This window comes from Salvelinus alpinus, chromosome 1, assembly GCF_045679555.1.
Source record: "Salvelinus alpinus chromosome 1, SLU_Salpinus.1, whole genome shotgun sequence".
NCBI lineage: Eukaryota > Metazoa > Chordata > Actinopteri > Salmoniformes > Salmonidae > Salvelinus > Salvelinus alpinus.
The window spans coordinates 60,464,825-60,491,759 of record NC_092086.1 but is presented as its reverse complement, the minus strand read 5'-3'; the positions used below and the strand labels follow the sequence as shown (position 1 = coordinate 60,491,759).

General features: G+C 43.5%; 1 protein-coding gene across 1 annotated transcript in view; it reads right to left on the bottom strand.

Moving 5' to 3' along the window:
* Nucleotides 1-26,935, bottom strand: part of asphd1 (aspartate beta-hydroxylase domain containing 1) — a 78,820-nt gene that overhangs the window by 34,601 nt on the left and 17,284 nt on the right. Inside the window, exon 3 of the mRNA XM_071412540.1 lies at nt 209-415. Within this exon, the coding sequence (XP_071268641.1) occupies nt 209-415 (207 nt within the window). The remainder of the gene's footprint in view (nt 1-208; nt 416-26,935) is intronic.

Sequence of the window (26,935 nt, the reverse complement as noted above, 5' to 3'; positions counted from 1 at the left end):
TCCATTTGAAGTAAATGACAGGCTCAGAGGCTATGGAGACATGAAAAATGTATTCCTTCTCCCTCTGTTTTGGAAGGACTCACTAGTGTGACATGACTGGATCTGTGAAAGCTATGTAAGAGAACCCTTGCTTTCACCTAATTGTCCAATCAGGTTAGATTAGTGACTGAACAGGTACATGCTCATTGGGAGTTGTAGGTTTGTGTACCTTAGGTCCCAGGCCGGTCCAGCCAATCTTTGGATCAATGCCTCTCTGGTAGACCGCCTGAAACTCTGCGAGGATTATGGGATAGTTGGCCTCCAAGACCTCAATGTCATGTCGATGGGCGTCACGTGGGAAAAAAGGAATGCTGGGGACATCTGGGAGGAAGAAGAGATGAGGCTTTTGGATGGAGGAGCGATCATTTAATGTGGCCTGAGAAAGACAAATCACAGAGAAAGAACTAAACATTAGACATTGGTTAATACACATTTATTGTAATTGATTTACACTGAGGATGAAATCAAACAAAAACATGCAAGTGATGTTTTGTAAATATTTTTATTTTTGCTTTCTGTTCTTTAAATGCCAACTACCAGGACACCAAACACACACAGGGAGGCTGGGAACAACATATAGCAGCACCCCTGAAGCAGGTTAGGGATTGTCTTGCTCAAGGGCAAAACAGTAGTTCACACTTAGGAAAGAGTTCTTCAAGGGTTCTTTGGTAAGGGTGATGGTTCTATGTGAAACCATAATGACTCAAGAGCCCTTTGAGGCCTTAAAGGGGAAATCTTTACTTCAAATAATAACACATTTGCCACCCCGCCATTGTTTTAGTAAACAGTTGAGGGATGTCATAGGAGAAATGTCACGTGACCTCCGAAACATGATCCGCCAAGCCGCGCTTCTTAAAACCCACTCGCTTAATGCGGAGTGCTATGGGTCAGTAGTCATTTAGGCAGGTTACCTTAGTGTTCTTGGGCACAGGGACTATGGTGGTCTGCTTGAAACATGTTGGTATTACAGACTCAGACATGGAGAGGTTGAAAATGTCAGCGAAGACACTTGCCAGTTGCTCAGCGCATGCTCGGAGTACACGTCCTGGTAATCCATCTGGCCCTGCGGCCTTGTGAATGTTGACTTGTTTAAAGGTCTTACTCACATCGGCTATGGAGAGCGTGATCACACAGTCATCCGGAACAGCTGTTTCAGTGTTACTTTCCTCGAAGCGAGCATAGAAGTAATTTAGCTCGTCTGGTAGGCTCGTGTCACTGGGCAGCTCTCGGCTGTGCTTCCCTTTGTAGTCTGTAATAGTTTGCAAGCCCTGCCACATCCGACGAGTGTTGGAGCCGGTGTAGTACGATTCGCTCTTAGTCATGTATTGATGCTTTGCCTGTTTGATGTTTTGTCAGAGGGCAAAGCGGAATTTCTTATAAGCTTCCGGGTTAGAGTCCCGCTCCTTGAAAGCGGCAGCTCTACCCTTTAGCTCAGTGCAAATGTTGCCTGTAATCCATGGCTTCTGGTTGGGGTATGTACATACAGTCACTGTGGGGACGACGTCCTCGATGCACTTATTGATAAAGCCAGTTACTGATGTGGTGTACTCCAATGCCATCGGAAGAAGCCCGGAACATATTCCAGTCTGTGCTGGCAAAACAGTCCTGTAGTTTAGCATCTGGCATATAGACCGAGTCACTGGTGCTTCCTGCTTTAGTTTTTGCTTGTAAGTAGGAATCAGGAGGATAGAATTATGGTCATATTTGCCAAATGGAGGGCGAGGGAGAGCTTTGTACGCGACTCTGTTAGTGGGGTAAAGGTTGTCTAGATTTTTTCCCCCTCTGGTTGCACATTTAACATGCTGATAGAAATTAGATACAACTGATTTTTAGTTTCCCTGCATTAAAGTCCCCGGCCACTAGGAGCGCCACCACTGGATGAGCGTTTTCCTGTTTGCTTATGGCGGTATACAGCTCATTGAGTACGGTTTTAGTGCCTGCATCGGTCTGTGGTTGTATGTAGACAGCTATGAAAAATACAGATTAAAACTCTAGGTAGATAGTGTGGTCTACAGCTTATCATGAGATACTCTACCTCAGGCGAGCAAAACCTTGAGACTTCCTTAGATATTGTGCACCACCTGTTTACATATATGCATAGGCCCCCACCCCGTGTCTTGAAAGAGGCTGCTGTTCTATCTTGCCGATAGAGTGTATAACCCGCCAGCTGTATGTTCTTAATGTAGTCGTTCAGCCACGGCTCGGTGAAACATAAGATATTACAGTTGTTAACCTTTTCTCAATCTAGGGGGTGCTGTTTCAACTTTGTCATTTATCGTTCCCAAATTAAACTGCCTCGTACTCAATTCTTGCTCGTACAATATGCATATTATTATTACTATTGGATAGAAAACACTCTCTAGTTTCTAAAACCGTTTGAATTATTTCTCTGAGTGAAACAGAACTCGTTTGGCAGCGAAATTCCTGACAGGTACTGCAAAATCTGAAAATGTTGACTCTGTTCTAGGATCAGTTTAAAACTCTGTATGTATCCTATGGGTCGACATGAACTGCACGCGCCTTCCCCTGGATGTCAGTAACCAATGAGAATTGGAATGGAGTTTCTAGGCAAATCTGAGACCATATAAAAGCCCATGGCATGGGGGGTGCACTCTTTTCATTGTTCGTCATGGCGCAAAGCAGGACCTCAGCATGGCGTTCTGAAAAGCTCAAGTTATCGGCCTTAGATATATCCTGCTCTGATTTAATTCGATATAGGTGTTAGAAACATCATAACGAACTTATTTTAAACCGAGTTATATATATATATAGTTATGTATATTGCGATTTTCGGAATTTCCTTAGTATTGCGTTTTGAAGATTTGGACATGTGTGTGCCACATAGCTAATGTTTGCTGCTATTTCCAAAGTTGAAGAGGACGTTCTACAACCGAGCAACGATTATTTTGGACAAAGGACAACTTGCCCAAGATTCTGATGGAAGCTCGTCCAAAAGTAAGAGCTATTTATGATGTTAATTCGTATTTCTGTGGAAAAATGTAAAATGATTTGTCCGCCATTAATTTCGGCACTGGTCTGGCTGTAACGCACACTGTATGTCTAGTAACGTTAATTTTAAAAATCTAACACAGCGGTTGCATTAATAACTAATGCATCTTTCATTTGCTGTCAAACCTGTATTTTTTAGTCAAGTTTACGATTAGTTATCGATTAGATTAGGTGCCTCTCCAAGATGGCGCCGGCCAGAATGCCTGAAATGTTGCTACTGATCACATTGTATAACCACGATTTGTGCTGCTAAATATGCACATTTTCGAACAAAACCTATATGCATTGTGTAATATGATGTTACAGGACTGTCATCTGATGAAGTTTATCAAGGTTAGTCAAAAATTATATATCTTTTGCTGGATTGTTACGATCGCTAACCTTTGCTGCTGGTAAATTGCTTGTGTTTCTGGCTATTGTGGTAAGCTAATATAATGCTATATTGTGTTTTCGCTGTAAAACACTTAAAAAATCTGAAATATTGGCTGGATTCACAAGATGTTGGTCTTTCATTTGCTGTACGCTGTGTATTTTTCAGAAATGTTTTATGATGCGTATTTAGGTATTTGACGTTGGTCTCTGTAATTATTCTGGCTGCATCGACGCTATTTCAGATTGCAGCTGCAATGTAGAACTGTGATTTATACCTGAAATATGCAAATTTTTCGAACAAAACATATGCTATACAATAAATAACATCTGATGAAGTTTTTTCTTGGTTAGTGACTATTTATATCTTTATTTGGTCGAATTTGTGAACGCTACCTATGCAGTAAGAAAATGGTGGAGAGAAAAAAGTTGAGTCTTTTGCTATCGTGGTTAGCTAATAGAAATACATATTGTGTCTTCCCTGTAAAACATTTTAAAAATCAGAAATGATGGCTGGATTCACAAGATGTGTATCTTTCATCTGGTGTCTTGGACTTGTGATTTAATGATATTTAGATGCTAGTATTTACTTGTGGCGCTATGCTAGGCTATGCTAGTCAGCTTTTTTACTGATGGGGGTGCTCCCGGATCCGGGATGAGTACCAAGTAAAAGTTAATGTCCTGTTGGTAGGATATACGTGCTTCAAGTTCATATTATTTTCCAGCGATTGAACGTTAGCTAGCAGGACAGAAGGCAAAGACAGATTAGCCACTCGTCGCCTGATCCTCACTGATTCCGCAAAATCTCAGTTTCCCTCGGCAGCGAATGACGGAGATCTGGGCCTGGTGGGGTGTCTGTATAACCTCCTGTCCGACTCGTTGAAGAAAAACTCTTTGTCTAATCTGGAGGTGAGTAATTGCAGTTCTGATGTCCAGAAGCTCTTTTCGGTCATGAGAGACCATAGCAGTAACATTATGTACAAAACAAGTTACAAACAACGTGAAAAAACAAACAAAATAGCATGGCTAGTTAAGAGCCGATAAGACGGCAGCCATCCCCTCCGGCGCCATCTTTCATAACACTTTCATATACAGTGTTTGTTTACAAACAATAGAGTAAAAACAATGTCAATGATGTATATAAACCCTGGAAGCCACCGGCCGCTATATTGGTACACCTCAGAAGGAGCAGTCCTCCATAGGAATAAATGGAATTCTATTGTATTTCAATAAAATGTATTTAAACCACAGCATTATTGAATACTTGTTTCTGATTAGTTTGAAGGGAATTCTAGAGTGTGCATTATTTAAGTGTTAATGCCCTTGAAGCCGGTGTTTGGAGGAGATATTGGCACGGGTGTTGTTAGGTCCGTGCCAATATATCCTCCAAACACCAGCATTATCTCTGTTGTTGAAAACGAAATGATAGTCTAATGTGAGATAATGTCTAGATGCTTTTTATAGTGGAAATCAGGTTTACAAATTGCCTGGCTAGGCTGATGAGACAGTGGATTGTGCAGTCTGATGGAACATAGTAAATTAGCATTTTAACATAATAGATTTAGCCGGTGGTAACTTGTGGAATAGACACCGGCTGGAATGTGGTTTTAACATCTTACATCTTAGTCATTTAGCAGACGCTCTTATCCAGAGCGACTTACAGTAGTGAGTGCATTCATTTCATACTTTTCTCTAACCAATCAGCATTCAGGATTAGACCCACCCGTTGTATAATTCTCTATAATGCATGGCAATAACTAACAGTTACATGTTTGAGCTGTTTCTGAAAGCAAAAGTAAAATTGAATTAGATTTTCATAATAGCAAGCTAATATTTATGAGGACTGATGGTTTGGTTAGCTAACTACTTGTAATGCTTGTCGTGGTTGGAAGAAGAGGAGGACCAATGCGCAGCGTGGTAAGTGTCCATATTGATTTAATACGAAATAATGAACACTGAACAAAAACAAGAAAACGACAAACGAACAATCCTGTACGGTGAAACAAAAACACAGAACAGAAAATAATCACCCACAAAACACAATGAAAAACAGGCTACCTGAAAATGGCCCCCAATCAGAGACAACGACTGACACCTGCCTCTGATTGAGAACCATACTAGGCCAAACACATAGAAAAGGACAATAGAAAAAAACATTGAAAAAACAACATAGAATGCCCACCCCAACTCACGCCCTGACCAAACTAAAATAAAGACATAACAAAGGAACTAAGGTCAGAACGTGACACTACTGTAGCTATCAAGTAAACTTGGTAGCTACTTCAGTGGATGTTGAAACCATTTCTAGCAGCAAATGTGTTAAATTATAGCAGTGGTATAAGCTGGATAATCAACTCAGGGCTCAATGCGTTCTCTGAAAATAATGCAACCCAACGGAAGGTTACTGCCAATCGTGGCACACACCTTCCTCGTCGTTAATTATTTTCCAGAGAACGCATAGCCCCTGTTTGATTATCCCTTAAGTATTTCTTGTTGTAGTGGGGACAGTAACATCAGTACTCTAAAAATAAATGCTTGAAGGAATATGTTTTTATTTATATACGGTGAGTATACAAAACATTAAGAACACTTGCTCTTTCCATTACATAAACTGACCAGGTGAATCCAGATGAAAACTAGAATAGAATAAAACTTTGTCCATCCAGGATGGAAGGAGCTAGGTAAAAATTTGGCAGTACGTCCAACCGGCCTCAAGTGTAACCACCCCAGCCCAAGACCTCCAAATTCGTCTTCTTCACCTGTGGGATTGTCTGAGACCAGCCACTCAGACAGCTGATGAAACTGGGTTAGCACAACCAAAGAATTTCTGCACAAACTGTCTCAGGGAAGCTCATCTGCGTGCTCGTCGTCCTCACCAGGGTCTTGACCTGACTGCAGTTCGGAGTTGTAACCAACTTCAGTGGGCAAATGCTCACCTTCGATGGCCACTGGCACACTGGAGAAGTGTGCTCTTCACGGATGAATCCCAGTTTCAACTGTACCGGACAGAGTGCACCATGGTGGCAGTGGGGTTATGGTATGGGCAGGCATATACGACGGACAACGAACACAATTCCATTTTTTATGAATGGCAATTTGAATGCACAAAGATACCGTGACGAGATCCTGAGTGTAACGGTTGTTCTCCTCCTCGTCTGAGGAGGAGCATGGATCGGACCAAAACGCAGCGTGTTGTGAAGACATGATGAATTTATTAGACAAGACGAACACGAAGTACACTTGATAAATTACAAAATAACAAAAAAACGACGTAGACCGACCTGAACATGAGAACTTACATATAACGAAGAACGCACGAACAGGAACAGACTAGACAAACGAAACAGTCCCGTTTGGTACATAAACTGACACGGAAGACAATCACCCAACAAACAAACAGTGTGAACAGCCTACCTTAATATGGTTCTCAATCAGAGGAAACGTCAAACACCTGCCCCTGATTGAGAACCATATAAGGCTAATTGACAATAAAACTAAACATAGAAACAAACAACATAGACTGCCCACCCAACTCACGTCCTGACCAACTAAACAAAGCTAAACAAAGGAAAATAAGGTCAGGAACGTGACACTGAGGCCCATTGTCGTGTCATTCATCTGCCGCCATCACATTTCAGCATGATAATGCACACAGGATCTGTACAAAATGTCCCAGTTCTTCCATGGCATGCATATCCAGCATGTTTGGGATGTTCTGGATCGACGTGTACGATAGCGTGTTCCAGTTCCCGCCAATATCCATCAACTTCGCACAGCATTAAAGAGGAGTGGGACAACATTTCACTGACAACAATCAACAGCCTGATCAACTCTATACGAAGGAGATGTGTTGCAACATAGACTGCCCACCCAGCTCACGTCCTGACCAACTAAACAAAGCTAAACAAAGGAAAATAAGGTCAGGAACGTGACAGTACCCCCCCCCCCCCCAAGATGCAGACTCCGGCCGCAAAACTGAACCTATAGGGGAGGGTCTGGGTGGGCATCTGTCCACGGTGGCGGCTCTGGCTCTGGACGTTGTCCCCACCCCACCATAGTCAATCCCCGCTTCCGTAGCCTCCTCCCAATGGCCACCCTCCAAATTAACCCACCTGGATTAAGGGACAGCACCGGACTAAGGGGCAACACCGGGATGAGGGGCAGCTCCGGACTGAGGGGCAGCTCCGGACTGAGGGGCAGCTCCGGACTGAGGGGCAGCTCCGGACTGAGGGGCAGCACCGGACTGAGGGGCAGCACCGGACTGAGGAGCAGCACCGGACTGAAGAGCAGCACCGGACTAGCTGACGGCTCTGGCTGCTCATGGCTGGCTGACGGCTCTGGCTGCTCATGGCTGGCGGACGGCTCTGGCTGCTCATGGCTGGCGGACGGCTCTGGCTGCTCATGGCTGGCGGACGGCTCTGGCTGCTCATGGCTGGCGGACGGCTCTGGCTGCTCATGGCTGGCGGACGGCTCTGGCTGCTCATGGCTGGCGGACGGCTCTGGCTGCTCATGGCTGGCGGACGGCTCTGGCTGCTCATGGCTGGCGGACGGCTCTGGCTGCTCATGGCTGGCGGACGGCTCTGGCTGCTCATGGCTGGCGAACGGCTCTGGCTGCTCATGGCTGGCGGACGGCTCTGGCTGCTCATGGCTGGCTGACGGCTCTGGCTGCTCATGGCTGGCTGACGGCTCTGGCTGCTCATGGCTGGCTGACGGCTCTGGCTGCTCATGGCTGGCTGACGGCTCTGGCTGCTCATGGCTGGCGGAAGGGTCTGGTTGCTCATGGCTGGCGGAAGGCTCTCGCTGCTCCTGTCTGGCGGAAGGCTCTGGCTGCTCCTGTCTGGCGGAAGGCTCTGGCTGCTCCTGTCTGGCGGAAGGCTCTGGCTGCTCCTGTCTCTAGCGGCTCCTGTCTGGCGGACGGCTCTAGCGGATCCTGACTGATGGACGGCTCTGAAGGCTCAGGACAGACGGGCGGCTTTGAAGGCTCAGGACAGACGGGCGGCTTTGAAGGCTCAGGACAGACGGGCGGCTTTGAAGGCTCAGGATAGACGGGCGGCTTTGAAGGCTCAGGACAGACGGGCGGCCTTGAAGGCTCAGTACAGACGGGCAGCGCAGGCGGCGCTTGGCAGACGGACAGCTCAGACGGCGTTGGGCAGACGGGCAGTTCAGGCGCCGCTGGGCAGACGGCAGACTCTGGCCGGCTGAGGCGCACTGTAGGCCTGGTGCATGGTGCAGGAACTGGAGGTACCGGGCTAAGGACACGCACCTTAAGGCTAGTGCGGGGAGCAGCAACAGGGCGCACAGGACTCTGGAGACGCACAGGAGGCTTTGTGCGTGGTGTAGGCACTGGTGGTAATTGGCTGGAGACACGCACCATAGGGCTAGTGCGTGGAGGAGGAACAGGGCTCTGGAGACGCACAGGAGGCTTGGTGCGTGGTGCCGGAACTGGTGGTATCAGGCTGGAGACACGCACCATAGGGCTAGTGCGTGGAGGAGGAACAGGGCTCTGGAGACGCACAGGAAGCCTGGTGCGTGGTGTTGGCACTGGTGGTACTGGGCTGGGGCGGGGAGGTGGCGCCGGATATACCGGACCATGCAGGCGTACTGGCTCCCTTGAGCACCGAGCCTGCCCAACCTTACCTGGTTGTATGCTCCCCGTAGCCCGACCAGTGCGGGGAGGTGGAATAACCCGCACTGGGCTGTGTTGGCGAACCGGGGACACCATGCGTAAGGCTAGTGCCATGTATGCCGGCCCGAGGAGACGCACTGGAGACCAGACGCGTTGAGCCGGCTTCATGGCACCTGGCTCAATGCCCAATCTAGCCCTGCCAGTGCGGGGAGGTGGAATAACCCTTGATAAATTACAAAATAACAAAAAAACGACGTAGACCGACCTGAACATGAGAACTTACATATAACGAAGAACGCACAAACAGGAACAGACTAGACAAACGAAACAGTCCCGTTTGGTACATAAACTGACACGGAAGACAATCACCCAACAAACAAACAGTGTGAACAGCCTACCTTAATATGGTTCTCAATCAGAGGAAACGTCAAACACCTGCCCCTGATTGAGAACCATATAAGGCTAATTGACAATAAAACTAAACATAGAAACAAACAACATAGACTGCCCACCCAACTCACGTCCTGACCAACTAAACAAAGCTAAACAAAGGAAAATAAGGTCAGGAACGTGACACTGAGGCCCATTGTCGTGTCATTCATCTGCCGCCATCACATTTCAGCATGATAATGCACACAGGATCTGTACAAAATGTCCCAGTTCTTCCATGGCATGCATATCCAGCATGTTTGGGATGTTCTGGATCGACGTGTACGATAGCGTGTTCCAGTTCCCGCCAATATCCAGCAACTTCGCACAGCATTAAAGAGGAGTGGGACAACATTCCACTGACCACAATCAACAGCCTGATCAACTCTATACGAAGGAGATGTGTTGCACTGCATGAGGCAAATGGTGGTCACACCAGATACAGACTGGTTTCCTGTAAAGTACTTCAGTAAAATTACTTTGTCGTATCTGTACTTTACTATTTAACAACTTTTACTATTACTTCACTGCATTCCTGAAGAAAATAACGTACTTTTTACTCCATACATTTTCCCTGACACCCAAAAGTACTCGTTACATTTGGAATACGTAGCAGACAGGAAAATGGTCCAATTCACATACTTATCAAGAGAACATCCCTGATCATCTCTACTGCCTCTGATCTGGCAGACTAACTAAAGAAATGCTTTGTTTGTAAATTACGTCAGTGTTGGAGTGTGCCGTTGGCTGTATGTAAATAAAATAAAAACATTGTGCCATCTGGTTTGCTTAATTATTTATATACTTTCTTTCTTTTTTAAACCAAATACTTTAAGTCTTGCTCAAGTAGTATTTTCTATTAAAAAGGTATCTTTACTTTTACTCAAGTATTATAAATTGGGTAATTTTTCCACCACTGGGCATTTGTGACCAACAGATGCATATCTGTATTCCCAGTCATTTGAAATCCATAGATAAAAGCCTAATATGTAGATGAAAGGCCTAATGAATTTATTTAAATTGACTGATTTCCTTATAGGAACTAACTCAGTAAAATCTTTCAAATTGTTGCATCTATATTTTTGCTCTGTATATATTAAAACTATTAGTTCTTAACAGTAAGCTTTTTGAAAAATCTTTCCAACAATCTCCTCTTGATAATCACCAATCCTTGGTGTGAAATAGCAATGGAATTTATAGGCTTACTGCTGCTTTGGCCTATAGGCTATGCATTCCAAACGATCATTTCTTTAGCCGCCAGTGGCTCACGGTGTATCAACGTGTCCATATGGCAGAGGCTGGTAATCTTGCATTAGTTGACTTTTAACATAGAGACAATCATTTTAACTCTGATTTTTATGATTAACCACGTGACAATGATTTTGAGAAGAAAAAAAAACTGTTCCACAAAAATGCACATATGAATATCAGATTTTTTAAATGTAAGGCATAATAAGTATCCTATTTTCAAAAATCAAAATTGCACCATTTTCTTAACCCATGTTCTCTCAACTTCGGGTGTCACATCTGCTGCTGCTCCGGCGTACGACGTTGCCAGAGTACTAACCACCGGTCCTGGGATTCATCATTACGCACACCTGGCACTCATCATTATGCGCACCTGTTAATCATTATGATTCACACCTGGACTCCATTACCTTCATCATCTCCTAGTGTTTACAAAAGTTTACAAAATTTGTTTACAAAAGGATAGTCTAATTAAGGGGTCTCCAACAGGTCGATCGTGAGCTACCAGTAGCTCGCAGCCCATCTATGAGTAGCTCACCAAACAATTGATAGTACATGCAATTCCACCGCTAACTGTCAAACAAATCTCACAAGTATCAGACACCGCAATCTCCCAGCTACTATTTAATCAATGCAACATTGACATTATCCCACCCCTGTTTAGCCACAATTGGCTTAAAAAGCCAAACCTAACAATATCTGCCAATTAATTTCCAGCAATATTGTCCGTCTGTCTGTGTGGTACATGTGTTTGTCTCACTCCATGTGTAGCCAGTTGTGATAACTGTCTTGTGGGTTGACAGAAAAACTTTCCCCTAAACGCTCAATAAAATGCTAACCGCAAAGTAGGCTAACCTGGCAGAAGTACTGTATATCATGAGTAAGTATATCATTAGTATCTATTATTTGCAAATGTTGCGCTAGATTCTGAAGTAATCCTGCTGCTGCTGAAGGCTGTTCAGAGTGGCCAATGTCGCATTCCCGACACATTAGTATCCGTCAAAAACACCACAACAAAGTCGAGGACGGGACCAGTATATTAAATCAATGCCTAGGCTACATGAGTGTGTCTCCTGCTTTTCAGAGTCCAAAAGAGCCCCTTTATTCAGTTTGGTGTGGGAGGAGGAGAAGGAGGGTAACTACTCCAGTCGCTTAACCTATTCCTCCCTCTTTGGCCCAATGACTTGAGAGAAAGTTGACTGGGCTGATGTCGGGGGACACTCAAGAACTTGGATACCTGTGTCAACACCTGCTACCAACTAGCCAGCTTGCAATGGAGTTCGCGCCGCCTTGAATAGCTAACGAGCGTTTCCAGCGCTGTAGAAGCTGAGTTTGTTACGTTTTTGTCCGGTACAATATTGACAATCCAGAGCTCCAATGTAGCAATTGTTTGCTGGTGGAGGATTACAGGAATGAGGTGGCTATGCTTAGCAAACAAATCTCAATTATATGCAAACTTATGGGGAAAACTCTAATTGAAACCTTCTTAACTCGGGCCAGATGGATGTTTCCCCGCCTTGTCATCTGTCCCTATCCAAATGGCTTGTGCTACCTGGAACTTGCCTGCCTACGAAAGTATTTCCATCTGCTTCTCCTCATCCATCCTGTAGTGAAGTAGACTGAGAACAGCAAGAAGAATGTTCCAATCAGCGCTGGTCCCATTTCACAAGTAGTGGAAAACGAAGGCAGCGGCATGCTGCTAAGCGGACGGGAGTAACTGCGAGAGGTTCGGAGCAGATTGACATAAGGAATAGCTTCGCTGCACTGGTAACTGATCTACCTGCGCCTTCATCGCTGGGACTGCCTGTGTCTGTGGCGGCGGTGCTGACTCCAACTACGTTGTCAAGTTTAGCTCCTTTCCCCCTCTATGGATTTGATGGGGCACTGGCTGCTGTGGGAGGTCTAGACCTATCGCCGGGAGCAGCGGGCGTACGCTATTTGTATTTATTAGGTATCCCCATTTGCTGTTGCCAAGGCAGCAGCTTCTCTTCCTGGGGTCCAAGCATATTAAGGCACTTACATTACATGTAAAAGAAAAGATAAAACAGTACATCATAACATTACACCACTACATAGCTACAATACAAAATGTATAATACCACCATACAACAATATTACAATGTACTGTACGTGTGTGCTAGTGCGCATATGCGTGTATCTGTACCTTTGTGTCTCTTCTCAGTCCTTGCTGTTCTATAAGGTGTATTTTTAGAAAAGACGGGGAGAAGCCTATCCATAATAAAGCATTGCTATCTGTCTTGTTTTGCACACTTTGTACAAAATAATAAAATGCAGTACTACAGGATATTTCTTAACGTAGCTCTTTATTAGCTAGCTATAACTGGCATGTTCACGTATCGCCAACCAGGATCAAACTGCCCATCACCTAACCATTTGGGTGGTCTTAACCAATCATAGCACAGTATGATATGGCGTAAAATGCATCCAATTATAATTCAGTATGTTTACACATATGAATATTACATCCCCCTTCTTTTAAAACAAAATAAAAAAAATTACATATTCTAAGAATTTCTTTTGAATTCATGCTCTGCAGTTTGAACTCAAGGTAAGTAACCATTTATATTGCATACTATACCAACTGAATCAACATAGACTCTGAAACAATAATCCAACATACTGTTACTTTTCAAACAAAGGATTCTCAGCAACTCAGCTTTCACTGTAGAAATAACATCTTAACATTTCAAACAAATACAATACCAAAGCATTTCAAGTGAACTTTCAATAACAAGTTTACAGTCTGGAACTCTTTTAGGGCAGCGATCCGCCTACACCCTTTGACATTTCACAGGTCTAGGACAGCTCTAGGCTTGACCTCTCTTCCTGACCTTGTGCGATATGATGCTGAGCATGCTTCTGTGTCAGTCAACAGTTCTTGTGGTGTTGCAGGTAAGTATGGTGTATGTTGTGCTGTGTGTGTGTTTAGTCCATCACGTTCTCTTTCAGGGGAACAGTTCATCTCATCAGTGTGTTGTTCTTTTGTGTTCAGTAGGTGACGGCGATTGCGGCGGTACACCGCTCCTTCTGCGGTGCGGACGTGATATGAACGTTCAGTGTCAGCTGGCTGGATGACGACTGCTGGCTTCCAGAGGCCATGCTCCTGGATTCTAACTGACTCTCCGTCGATCAGTGGTGGCAGTGGTCTAGCTGACCTGTCGTAGTATCGCTTTTGTTGTTGTTGTCTCTGTGCACGTTTTCCATGCATTTCCTTGTAGCTGACGACCTCAGGTTGCAGCTGCTGGTTGGTGCTGGGAAGGATTAAGCGAAGTCTGCGGCTCATCAACAGCTGGGCTGGTGATTTGAAGTTGTCAACTGGAGTGTTGCGGTATTCAAGGAGACTGAGGTAGGGGTCTCTCTTATCTGCTTTTGCTTTATCCATGAGTGATTTAGCATTCTGCACAGATTTTTCAGCAAGGCCATTACTTTGAGGGTAATGTGGGCTTGTGGTGACATGTGTAAACTCCCATGCTTTTGTGAAGGATTCAAACTCATTTGATTTGTAACAGGGCCCATTGTCAGATATTAAAGTCTCTACAATGCCATGCCTGGCAAAGGCTGCTTTCAGCTTGTGTATCACAGCTGCAGATGTGGTGCTGTGAAGCTTGTCGAGTTCGAAGTATCTGCTGTAGTAGTCCACTGTTACGATGTAGTCCTCGTTGTTCCAGGTGAACAGATCGGTTGCCACGACCTGCCAGGGTTGGTCTGGGATACAGTGAAGTAACATTGGCTCTTTGGTGTTTGAGGGGCGTCGTTCAAGACATATGGCGCATTTACCAACAATGTCCTCTATTTGTTTGCACATTCCGGGCCAAAACAAAATGTCCCGTGCTCTCTGTTGGCACTTTTCCATTTGTCAAAATCTCTTCTCTGAGACTGGTAGGAATAATGATTTTCTCTCCTTTGAAAATTATTCCGTTGATCTGTGATAGTTCATCACGATGGTTCCAGAATTCTGAGACGCTCTGAGGGCATTTTCTCCTCTCCTCAGGCCATCCATCCTGTATGACTTTCCTCAGCTGTGCGAGTTGTGAGTCCTTTTCTGTTTCTGCTTGGACCTCCTTCAGTTTTGTGTCACTAACTGGTAAGTTGCTGTACACAGTGTGCACTTGCATGTCCATGCCTTCACTGAGGCTGCTGTCCTTATAGGTAAGAAACTTCCTGTAGAGTGTGTCTGCGACAGGGATGTCTTTGCCTGGACGGTGAGTGATTGTGAAGTCTTATTTTTGTAGTTGAAGGATCATTCTCTGTAGCCTTGGTGGGGCTGCGGCTAGTGGTTTCCTCATGATTGACTCAAGGGTCTTGTGGTCGGATTCCACAATGACTTGTCGTCCATATATGTACTGATGGAAACGTTTACATCCGAACAGAATGGCGTAGAGCTCCTTTTCAATTTGAGCGTAGTTGATTTCACAGTCTGTGAGAGATTTGGAAGCGTAGCCGATGGGCTTTCCTTCTTGCAGTAGCACTGCACCTAGTCCATACTTCGACGCGTCCACTTGGAGTCTGAGCTCTTTGTCGGGGTCGTAGTAGGCAAGGATTGGTCCTGGTTCTCTCGTGATCAAGTCTTTCTCATTCTGGAAAGCAATGTCGTGTTGCTTGTCCCAGAGAAACTCACTGGACTGCTTTAGCAGTTGATGCAGGGGTGCATTAGCATTGGAGAGGCTGGGTGCGAACTTGGCTAAGTAGTTGACCATGCCAAGCACTGTTTCCAGCTCTGCACGGTTCTTTGGTGGCTCCATTTCTTTTATGGCTAAGATCTTCTGTGGATCTGGCTTGATTCCAGTCGCTGTAAGAAGATGTCCAAAGTAGCTGACCTCTGTAGCGCCGACTGTGCTCTTCTCGGGGTTGAGCCGGACTCCTCTCTCGCGGGACCTTTGCAGCATCGCGCGGAGGTTTCGGTCGTGCTCCTCTTTGGTTCGACCATAGACAGGGATGTCATCCACAATTGCCACAACTCCGTCAAGGCCTTCGTACACTTCGTCGATCTTTCGCTGAAACTCGTCTTGGGCTGAGATAATCCCAAAAGGCAGGCGACGGAACCTGTAGCGTCCAAACGGTGTGTTGAATGTTGTGAGCTTAGATGACTCTTCTGTGAGCTTGATAGCCCAGTCGCCTGATCTAGCGTCCATGACACTGAAGTAGTGTGCTCCCGCTAGCTTGTGTGTGATGCCATCTAGCGTCGGTAAAGGATAATGGGGGCGTTTGATAACCTTGTTCAAGTCTCTTGGGTCGAGACATACTCTGAGCTTGCCTGTGCGTGGTTTCTCCACCACCACTAAGGCGTTTACCCAGTCAGTCGGTTCTGTAACCTTGGTGACTATGTCAGATTGCTCCATGCTCTCCAACTCTTTCTTCAGACGGGCACGGAGAGCAAGGGGAATCTTTCTCGGTGGGTAGACCACAGGGATTGCGTCTGGGTCAAGGTGAATGGTACATTCTCCTGGGAATAATCCTATTCCTGTAAAAACATCAGCAAACTCCTCCAGTACATTGTCTGTCTCTACTGGTGCTGTCACTGATAAAACTAGCTTGATGAGGTCCATGTCTAAACATGCTTTAAGACCTAGCACTGCAGGTGCTCTAGTGTCAACAACATAAAAGTCCAACATAATGTCACTTTCCTTGTATTTGCATTTGAAAGTGCATGTGCCTTTTACTGGGAGCTGTTCACCACCATAACCAGTCAGTCTGCGCGTGGTGGGCTGTAGCTCGCACTCAGATGTCAAGCTGCAGTACTTATTCAGAGGAAAAATGTTTACTTGTGCACCAGTGTCTAGTTTGAACTTTAGCTTTGTGCCTTGTGTTCCTATCTCAATGTCAGCAAAGGCTTGCTCTGTCTCTGATATTTGACTTTTCTGTGTCACTGAATCAATAAACAGTTCATCAGCGTTTGACTCTTTGATTGACATTTCATCTTCACTCACTGTGTGTACTGTTTTTCCAAGGTAAGCTCTGCACACCTTTGCAAAGTGATTCCATTTTCCACATTTAGTACACTGTTTGCCTTTAGCTGGGCAATTTCCTTGTTCGCCATGCACTTTGTATGTTTTGGGGCGTTTTGAGTCTGTGTCGCTCTGTTTTGGAGTTATGTCTCTCTCCGTTCTAAAACACGCTCTCTGCGCACCGGAGGTGTGCTTTGATGTCTGCCTGACTGCGTGCACTGCTTGTTCACGTGATGCGCTCGTGCTGACGCGCAAAATGGTTTTCATCTGAGCCTGTGCTAGCTCGTGAGATCTGGCTATGTCGATAGCTTTGTCCAGCGTTACCTCAGACCCAACATTCAAAAGTTTCTCTCTCACTCGCGGTGAGTGTATTCCAAATACAATACGGTCCCTGACCATCTCATCCTTGTTTGCATAATCACAGTCTTTCACAAGCAGACGCAGCTCTGTCACAAACTGTTCAAAAGACTCGCTAGCTCCCTGTACTTTCTCATGGAATTTGTACCTAGCGAATATCGTATTGGTCTTCGGCACAACATATGCTTCAAAACGATCGTAGTATGTTTTCAGTACCTTTGATTCAGCCTCGGTAAGTGTCCATGTGTTGTAAATATCTCTCCCTTTTTCACCGATCCAGAGGAGTAGGTAGCTGCACTTTTCCTCTTCTCCTCTTTCCTTCAGAGGACCCGTGAACATGAGCTCCACATGCTGTTTGTACTTACGCCATGCATCGGGTAAGTTTGTAGACTCCCAGTCCATTCGAGGTGAAGGAACTCCATCTTTTAAGACCTTTTATTCTGACACCATGTCTTGTTTTGCACACTTTGTACAAAATAATAAAATGCAGTACTACAGGATATTTCTTAACGTAGCTCTTTATTAGCTAGCTATAACTGGCATGTTCACGTATCGCCAACCAGGATCAAACTGCCCATCATCTAACCATTTGGGTGGTCTTAACCAATCATAGCACAGTATGGCGGTAAAATGCATCCAATTATAATTCAGTATGTTTACACATATGAATATTACACTATCAACAAAGCAGGTCCTACAGACCCTAGTTTTGTCGCACCTGGACTACTGTTCAGTCATGTGGTCTGGTGCCACAAAGAGGGACAAAAATTACAATTCGCTGAAGCACTTCTTGGAAGACCTTTGACATTAAATTCAATCCTTGGTCCAAATGCACTACCTGCTGAAGCCCAAACGTTGAAAATAATTTCACCAGGACCTTAATATTGGGAGCCGTGATTTTCCTCATTGGAATGGCCTCAGGGAAACGAGTGGCAGCACACATTATGGTTAAGGGAAACCGTCTACCACTCTTGGCTTTGGGCATTAGACCCCTGGTCTAATAGCTTGGCTAGGTGTGAATGCTGTGGTCAGTCATCTGAGTGAGGGTAGGAGCGCAGACTGTTCACTAGAAATAGACTTCGAATTCAATTTGTGCCACCACAGTTCACAATGCATTAGCAAGCTGCGAGAACACTGATACATGACGGTAATAGCGTGTCCTTTATTTATTTTGTATTAGACCTTCCCCAAACCATAGCCCTAACCTTTACCACTTGGAATTATTAACCTTGAGTTATTTCTGTTTTAACCCTGTAACCACACAAAATTAACCCTGTAACCACACAGAAATGTGGAACGTTACCAAATAAATAATAGCATTTAGTGGCATTGGTAGAGAGGTAGGCAGAGAATGGAGTGAAAGTGCACTACAAATCTGTGGGCCAGGTGTAAATGGTTTGGCAGCCTTTCCAATAAATTGGAATACAAAAGAAGCCATCCACCCTTGATGGGCTATCAGACAAGAGAGCGAATAGACAAGAGAGCAAGGGCTCCTGAGTTCTTCTGCAATATAGAATTAAATATAGAATTAGAGTTGGATGAAAGTATATTTAAAAAATGTGCAAGGATTTATACAGGATATTAACCTCAACATCAAAATCTTCATTCCAATTCTATACCTAAAACCTTGATTTTTGGACAAAATTACCTGGATTGGAATATTACTACCAACGACAATGAAGAAAAAAAACTTCTAACAAGCCAAAACCTGCAGAAGAAACAAAGCGGAACATGGAAATACCATCCAACACAAAGTTGAGTGAGTAATGTTCAGTCTGAACCTACTTTCCGAAGCCAAAAAGTAAAAGACAATCTCTAGGTAATTTTTTTATATAAAGTTGATTTATTAAGGCTACCAAGCTGCTAGGAAAGAACCTGACTGAAATTAACACTGAAAGTGTGAGGTGTGAAAACTCACTTTTATAGATAACTTTGACACCTTCTGGAAACAGAAGATACTCTACAGGAATGATGGAGTCCATCCAAACCATCTTGGCTCCTGGACTTTGTCCACGCATTTCAAGGCTGCGTTGAAACAATGACTTATCAATGACCCAAGACCAGCTCAGTTAATCCCTACCATTGTGACAATGAGTCATCATAATGCTGCATCAAATGTACATTATCCCAGGGGCATTAGCAGACAATGTAAGTAACTTAAAAATTATGTCCCACTAATTTCCCTGAATACCTCTGATCCTACAGCTATTGTGTGCAGTAATCGTGAGCCAATGAACCAGAGTTACACTGTTAGCACTGAGGCGGTGTGCCCTAGTAGGAAGACCACTTTGTGCAGCTCATCCTGCACTATCAGCTCCAATATAACTAACATGAGCAAGTCTACTTCTGATAAGCTTCCCAGTAAAGCATTACAAACAATCAAGAATCCCAGAAAAGTGCAAAAAATTGCCCATATTAACATATTCAGCCTGAGAAACAAGGTACATGAAGTCAATAACTTGCTTGTAACAGATGCCATTCATATTCTGACTATCTCTGAAACTCACTTAGATAATAACTTTTATGATACAGTGGTAGCAATACATGGTTATAACATCTACCGAAAAGACAGAAATGCCAACGGGGGCGGTGTTGCGGCCTATATTCAGAACCACATTCCTGTAAAGCTTAAAGATGATCTAATGTTAAATACTGTTGAAGGAATATAGATACGGGTTCATCTGCCTCACCTAAAGCCCATTCTTGTGGGAAGCTGCTATAGACCACCAAGTGCTAACAGTCAGTATCTGGATAATATGTGTGAAATGCTTGATAATGTGATATCAACAGAGAAGTATATTTTATGGGCGATATAAATATTGACTGGCCCACTCAAGTAAAAACTTCAAACTGTAACCAGTGCCTGCAACCTGGTTCAGGTTGTCAGTTAACCTCCAGGGTATTTACAAATAGCACAGGAATGAAATCATCAACATGTACTGATCACATCTTTACTACTGCTGCAGAAATTTGCTTTAAAGCAGTACCCAAATCCATAGGATGTAGTGATCCCAATATAATAGCGATATCTAGGAAAACCAAAGTTCCAAAATCTGGGCCTAATATAGTGTATAAGAGGTCATACAAGAAGTTTTGTAGTGATTCATATGTTGATGATGTAAAGCATATTTGCTGGTCTGTGGTGTGTAATGAGGAGCAACCAGACGCTGCACTTGATACATTTATGAAATTGCTTATTCCAGCTACTAATAAGCACACACCCATTAAGAAAATTAGTAAAAACTGTTAAATCTCATTGGATTGATGAGGAATTTCAAATTGAGGCAAAAGGTATGGCAAATATGTTTGGCAGCACAACTGATTGGCTAACGTACGGCAAAATAAGAAATCCTGTGACTAAACTAAATAAAAAGAAACTACACCATGAAACGAAGATAAATTATATAAAGAATGATAGTAAAATGCTTTGGAGCACCTTTGTCAGGATTCCAAAAGTGGTGAGTGAAGGAGTCAGGCGCAGAGAGCAGGGTAGTTCAAAAAGGACGTGGATTTAATATTCCAAAATACCAGAGAGACGGTCACGCCACACACACAAGGGCGTGTAAAGTCACAGTCCAAACAAACAGGACTAAACAGAATAGGAACAGACACCACTAGAATGAACGAAACACCACAAACAGAAAAACAAGCCCGCACAAAAGTCGGCGGGCCAACTGGGTTTAAATAGCCCACAATCAAACCTAAACATGAAACAGGTGCAACAAATCAGACACAACTAAATGAAACAGAAAAGGGGAACGGTGGCAGCTAGTAGGCCGGCGACGACGACCGCCGAGCGCCGCCCGAACGGGAAGAGGCACCATCTTCGGCGGGATTCGTGACAACCTTAAATGACATTTTGGGGGAAAAAGCCAACTCGGCTACATCATTCATTGAATCAGATGGCTCATTCATCACAAAAGCCACTGATATTGCCAACTACTTTAATGACTTTTTCATTGGCAAGATAAGCTAATTTAGGGATGACATACCAGCAACAAACGCTGACACTACACATCCAAGTATATCTTACCAAATTATGAAAGACAAGAATTGTACTTTTGAATTCCATAAAGTCAGTGTGGAAGAGGTGAAAGAATTGTTGCCTATCAACAATGACAATCTGGATCGAAAATAGGATAATAGCGGACGATATTGGCACTTCTATTTGCCACATCTTCAATTTAAGCCTACTAGAAAGTGTGTGCCCTCAGGCATGGAGGGAAACTAAAGTCATTCCGCTACCCAAGAATAGTAAAGCCCCCTTTACTGGCTCAAAGAGCCAACCAATCAGCCTGTTACCAACCCTTAGTAAACTTCTGGGAAAAATGGTGTTTGACCAGATACAATGCTATTTCACAATAAACAAATTGACAACAGACTTTCAGCACGCATATAGGGAAGGACACTCAACAAGCACGGCACTTACACAAATGACTGATGATTGGCTGAGAGAAATTGATGATAAAATGATTGTGGGGGCTGTCTTGTTAGACTTCTGTGCAGCTTTTGACATTATCGATCAGTCTGCTGCTGAAAAAACTATAATGTGGAATTACTTGTCTAACATAAAACAGAGGGTGTTCTTTAAATGGAAGCCTCTCAAATATAATCCAGGTAGAAGCAGGAATTCCCCAGGGTAGCTGTTTAGGCCCATTGCTTTTTTCAAATTTGACTAACGACATGCCACTGGCTATGAGTAAGGCCAGTGTGTCTATGTATGCGGATGACTCAACACTATACACGTCAGCTACTACTGAAATGACTGCAACACTTAACAAAGAGCTTAACAACACAACAACACTTAACAAAAAGCATTGTATTTGGGACAAATCATTCACTAAACCCTGAACCTCAACTATATCTCGTAATGAATAATGTGGAAAGTGAGCAAGTTGAGGTGACTAAACTTCTTGGAGTAACGCTGGATTGTAAACTGTCATGGTCAAAACATAATGATACAACAGTAGCTAAAATTGGAAGAAGTCTGTCCATAATAAAGCATTGCTCTGCCTTCTTATCAACACAATCAACAAGGCAGGTCCTACAGGTTCTAGTTTTGTTGCACCTAGACTACTGTTCAGTCGTGTGGTCAGGTGCTACAAAGAGGGACTTGGGAAAATTGCAGTTGGCTCAGAACAGGGCACCATGGCTGGCCCTTAAAAGTACACAGAGAGCTAACATTAATGGCATGCATGTCGATCTCTTATGGCTGAAAGTGGAAGAGAGATTGACTTCCTCATTACTTGTTTTTGTAAGAGGTGTTGACCAGCTGAAGGTACCAAGCTGTCTGTTTAAAATACTAGCACACAGCTCGGACACCCATGCATACCTCACAAGACATGCCACCAGAGGTCTCTTCACAGTCCCCAAGTCCAGAACAGACTATGGGAGGCGCACAGTACTACATAGAGCCATGACTACATGGAACTCTATTCCACATCAGGTAACTGATGCAAGCAGTAGAATCAGATTTAACAAGCAGGTAAAATACACCTTATGGAACAACAGGGACTGTGAAGAGACACACACATGCATACTCACACATTATGATATTGTTGTATGGTGGTATTGAACATTTTGTGTAGGGATGTTAAATGTACAGTTTTATCTTTAGCTCATTCAGTACAAACATTTACCTTTTGTTTTATGTATATGTAATGTGGGTGCTTTGGTGTGTTTGGACCCCAAGAAGAGCTGGCCTGTCTCCCCATCTGGTACAGGTACCCCCGCCACACTCCCCCCTCTCTCCCGAGTTTCGCTCTCCAGCAAATATGCACAGTTGAGGCGAGTGACTGAACTTACAATGGCTAGACCCAAGTTGTTATATTTTTAGCTTGTGCTTTATGCTATTTGCCTCATGACTCCTGTGTGCTTTGTTGACTATGAACTTGCTTGTTTACCCAACCGTGGGACAGTCTGTTTGTTCCCACACTCGGGACTCTGACTCTATTGGTTACACGGACTCTTGGCCTTCCATCCTATTCTAACCACCTCATGTTACCTGATGAAATTGCTGTACAATATGATCTTGTTGCCATCTAATGCACATTCAAATGTTATAAATGAACACTACAGAGCTCTCCCTGTCCTCTGCCTTATTACTACTGATTATATATGGAAATGTGCATGTACACCCTGGCCCATCTACTGTTGCGAGCCCCAATTCTGATTTCTACTCTCGTAAAAGCCGGTGTTTTCTGCACGTTAACACCAGAAGCATATTACCTAAAGTTGATCAATTGAAAGTGTGGGTTCACAGCTCCAATCCAGATGTGTTGGTCATTACTGAGACGGGGTTAAGAAAAAGTGTTTGAACACTGACGTTAACCTTTCTGGTTATAACCTTTTTCGGCAAGACAGATCTTCCAACGGTGGTGGAGTGGCAATCTTTACCAAGGAACACCTTCAGTGCTTGGTTGTCTCCACCAAGTCTGTCCCCAAACAATTTGATTTGCTGGTTTTACACATTAAACATTCAAATGGCTCTTTGTTGACTGTTGCTAGGTTTAATCAGCCACCATCAGCACCGGCTTGTACCCTAAATGCCCTAAGCTCTCTCCTGGCCCCTTACACTAAGTCTGAATTTGTCCTGCTAGGTGACCTAAACTGGGACATGCTTAAAATCACCAGACCAAGTCCTAAAGCAATGGGACTCCCTAAGTCTTTCTCAGAATACCAATCCACAAGGTATGACTTCAAAACACCCAGAAAAGGCTACTCTCCTTGATGTTATCCTTAAAAAATAATCCTGATAGGTATCAGTCAGGTGTTTTCTGTAATGACCTTAGTGATCACTGTTTTACAGCCTGTGTTACAAATGGCTGCTTAGTGAAACAACCTGTCCTGACTTGTCATAGACGCTTGAGCAAGCATTCCTTCATGATCTGGCCTCTGTAAATTGGTATAGAATCAGCTTGATCCCCTCTGTCGAATACACTTGGACCTTTATTAATATTTTTTTTGTGGTATCGTTAACAAATGCACGTCCAAAGTTTGTTCCTTTAAGGAGCAGTTCTCTCCATGTGGGTCTAACCCAAAGAAGTTCTGGAAAACGGATAAAGAGCTGGAGAATAAATCCTCCTCCTCACAGCTGCCCATGTCCCTTAAGGTTGCTGCCCCCATCCTCGCCAAGCCTGTCTCTCCTCTCTGGGGAGGTTCCCATGGCTTGGAAGGCAGCCACGGTGCGTACTTTATTTAAACAGGGAGATCAATCTGATGCTAATTGTTATAGGCCAATTACTCTTTTGCCCTGTTTATCAAAAGTGTTGGAAAAACTTGTCAATCAACTGACTGGCTTTCTTGATATCTATACTATTCTCTCGGGTATGCAATCTGGTTTCTGCTCAGGTTATGGATGTGTCACTGCAACCTTAAAGGTCCTAAATTATATCACCATTGCCCTTGATTCTAAGCAATGTTGTGCTGCTATTTTTATTGACTTGGCCAAAGCTTTTGATACGGTAGACCATTCCTTTCTTGTGGAGTTTTGGAGTATTCGTGTCTGAAGGGTCTTTGGCCTGGTTTGCTAACTACCTCTCTCAAAGAGTGCAGTATATACAGTCAGAACATCTGTCTCAGCCACTGCCTGTCAACAAGGGAGTATTTAGATTTCTGTATTTTTATATCAAAATGCTGAATTTCCTAAATTACCTAAAATGCATTAAAAACAGTATTTATTATTAAATAAACAATGATTGTTGTCTCTGCATTGAATTGCCAAATAAATGTGTTTTTTATTGCATTGTACCCGGGTGCATTAATGTTCCAGTCAGCTACAAATACACTACTCATTTCCACTCGTTTCCTGACCACGATTGAGCTTTGTGATCTGGCTGCAGGCCATCCGACATCCTGCTTATGGTGTCGATATGACGCCTGAAGTCATTCACCGGCTGTGTTTGACTGTGGCCAGTGATCACTTTGTGGACACTGACTACAATGGGGACCGGTTGACACCTGGTTCTGTTCCCACCGTATTTCCACCATTGACGGGAAAGCTCCAACCATTCAAGATATGTTGCTAGCTAGCTAAGTTGCTAACACTCGTAGCTCGTCACCACAAAGTAATTTTTAATGTTATTTGTTTGCCATTCCTTTTACTAGTTTATGGTGTTTTTAACTTAGCTACTACTGTTAACGGTAATGTTACACTGTCCTACTGACTGTTTTTTTTATTTTGCTTTGTGATGCAAGTCCCTTTTTCATCATAACGTTACTGATAAGAAATAGTATATTCTTTTCTACTAGGCATCACAGTTTTCTGTAGAGCTATTGATTGCATAAAATGACTTGCCCTAGTTAAGCTCCATGAGTAGGACACAGCCCTAGCCAGAGCCATATAGATAAATATATGGCTCTGGCTCTAGCTGGTGCATGAGTTGTAATGACAAGAATCTAGCCCAACCTTTACATTATTTAAATTAAAACATTTATAATATCAGCTCCTGAATTGACATGCAATGACTGACTTTCTGTTTATTCCCGGGGGAAAAAATACCCCAACCACCAAAACGCACGGTGAAGATGCGCGGTCAAATGACAAAAACATTAGTAGACTAAACATCCGCCAACTGGCCTTGATAAATAGTGAAACTCAGCACAAAAGCAATAATGGAAGTATAATGAATGTGTCGATAAGATAACAATAAAAAATTATAAATTATTGTCAGCTTATGCTTGTGTGCATCTTCATGCAATGGCCTCAGCTGGATTTCATTTAGCTGTTATCCCTTGTCCTAACAATTGACACAATATTCGTAACTTTCACTTGCTTGACACACTTTGACATACCTTTGGTTGTAGTGCGTAATAATCTCCAGTTTTCTCTTTATTGTCCCCCCATCATCTTGTCAATCTTCAGCACTGTTGCGGAGTACAACGGCTGTGCAGGTGCCTCATTTTGTGCAGAGGGAGGCAGCCCCTATCTCACTTTGTTCATGTTGCCGGGCAGACATGTTTTCTTTGCAAGCAACTGGTTTGTCAATGACAGTGAAGTGAAGAAATTGTCCATGGTGACATTTCGCCCCTTGCTAACTTAAGGTTTCACGAGCCTTATCACCACATTCTCCATCACTCGCTCACCTGCTGCCCGTAATGGATATTTTCCCAGATATTGAAAGCCATTCAGCATGTACAATTATGCACACTCACACGTGCTTCTACACACGCTTGCTGTTTGGGGTTTTAGGCTGGGTTTCTGTACAGCACTTTGAGATATCAGCTGATGTAAGAAGGGCTATATAAATAAATTAGATTTGATTTGTAGCCTACTCCAAGTAGACTGATAAGACTGCTTTGATTAGGTGGACTGATATAGGGTACATACCATTTTAAAGCCATGTAACTTTTTGGGCGACCTTACCAAATTCATATAGAAATGTGAGTCATTCTCACTGAAAACAAGTCTAAGAAGCAGTAGATCTGTTCTGTGTGCACTATTTCTAAGCTTCCCATTCTTAAGTTTCGTTTTAGCATCTTTTACTTTCAGTTTCGTACACCAGATTCAAACAGCTGAAATACAATATTTTTTGACAACGGTTTACATGGTATAATGATTCTCTACTACATTATACTTGCTTGTTTTGTCAACTGTTAGAATTTTAGCAAACAGAAAATGGCAGAGCGATTTCTGCATATTGCATCTTTAATATTATAATTAGAATGGATCAATACAATGGAATAGCCCACCCTGTTCTTCATTCATAAGTGGTGATTACATAATTATGCATCACTGTTTCCCCTTGCTTATCAACTCATCCATTCTACCCCTTTCTCCCCATTATACTTGACTTAATCTTTTTAATCTGTTGTTATATGTGTTAAACTAGTTTAGGTTCAGTTTCAAGGAAATTATCGGAGTGATTATCTGTTGGGCACTGCACTTTCCACT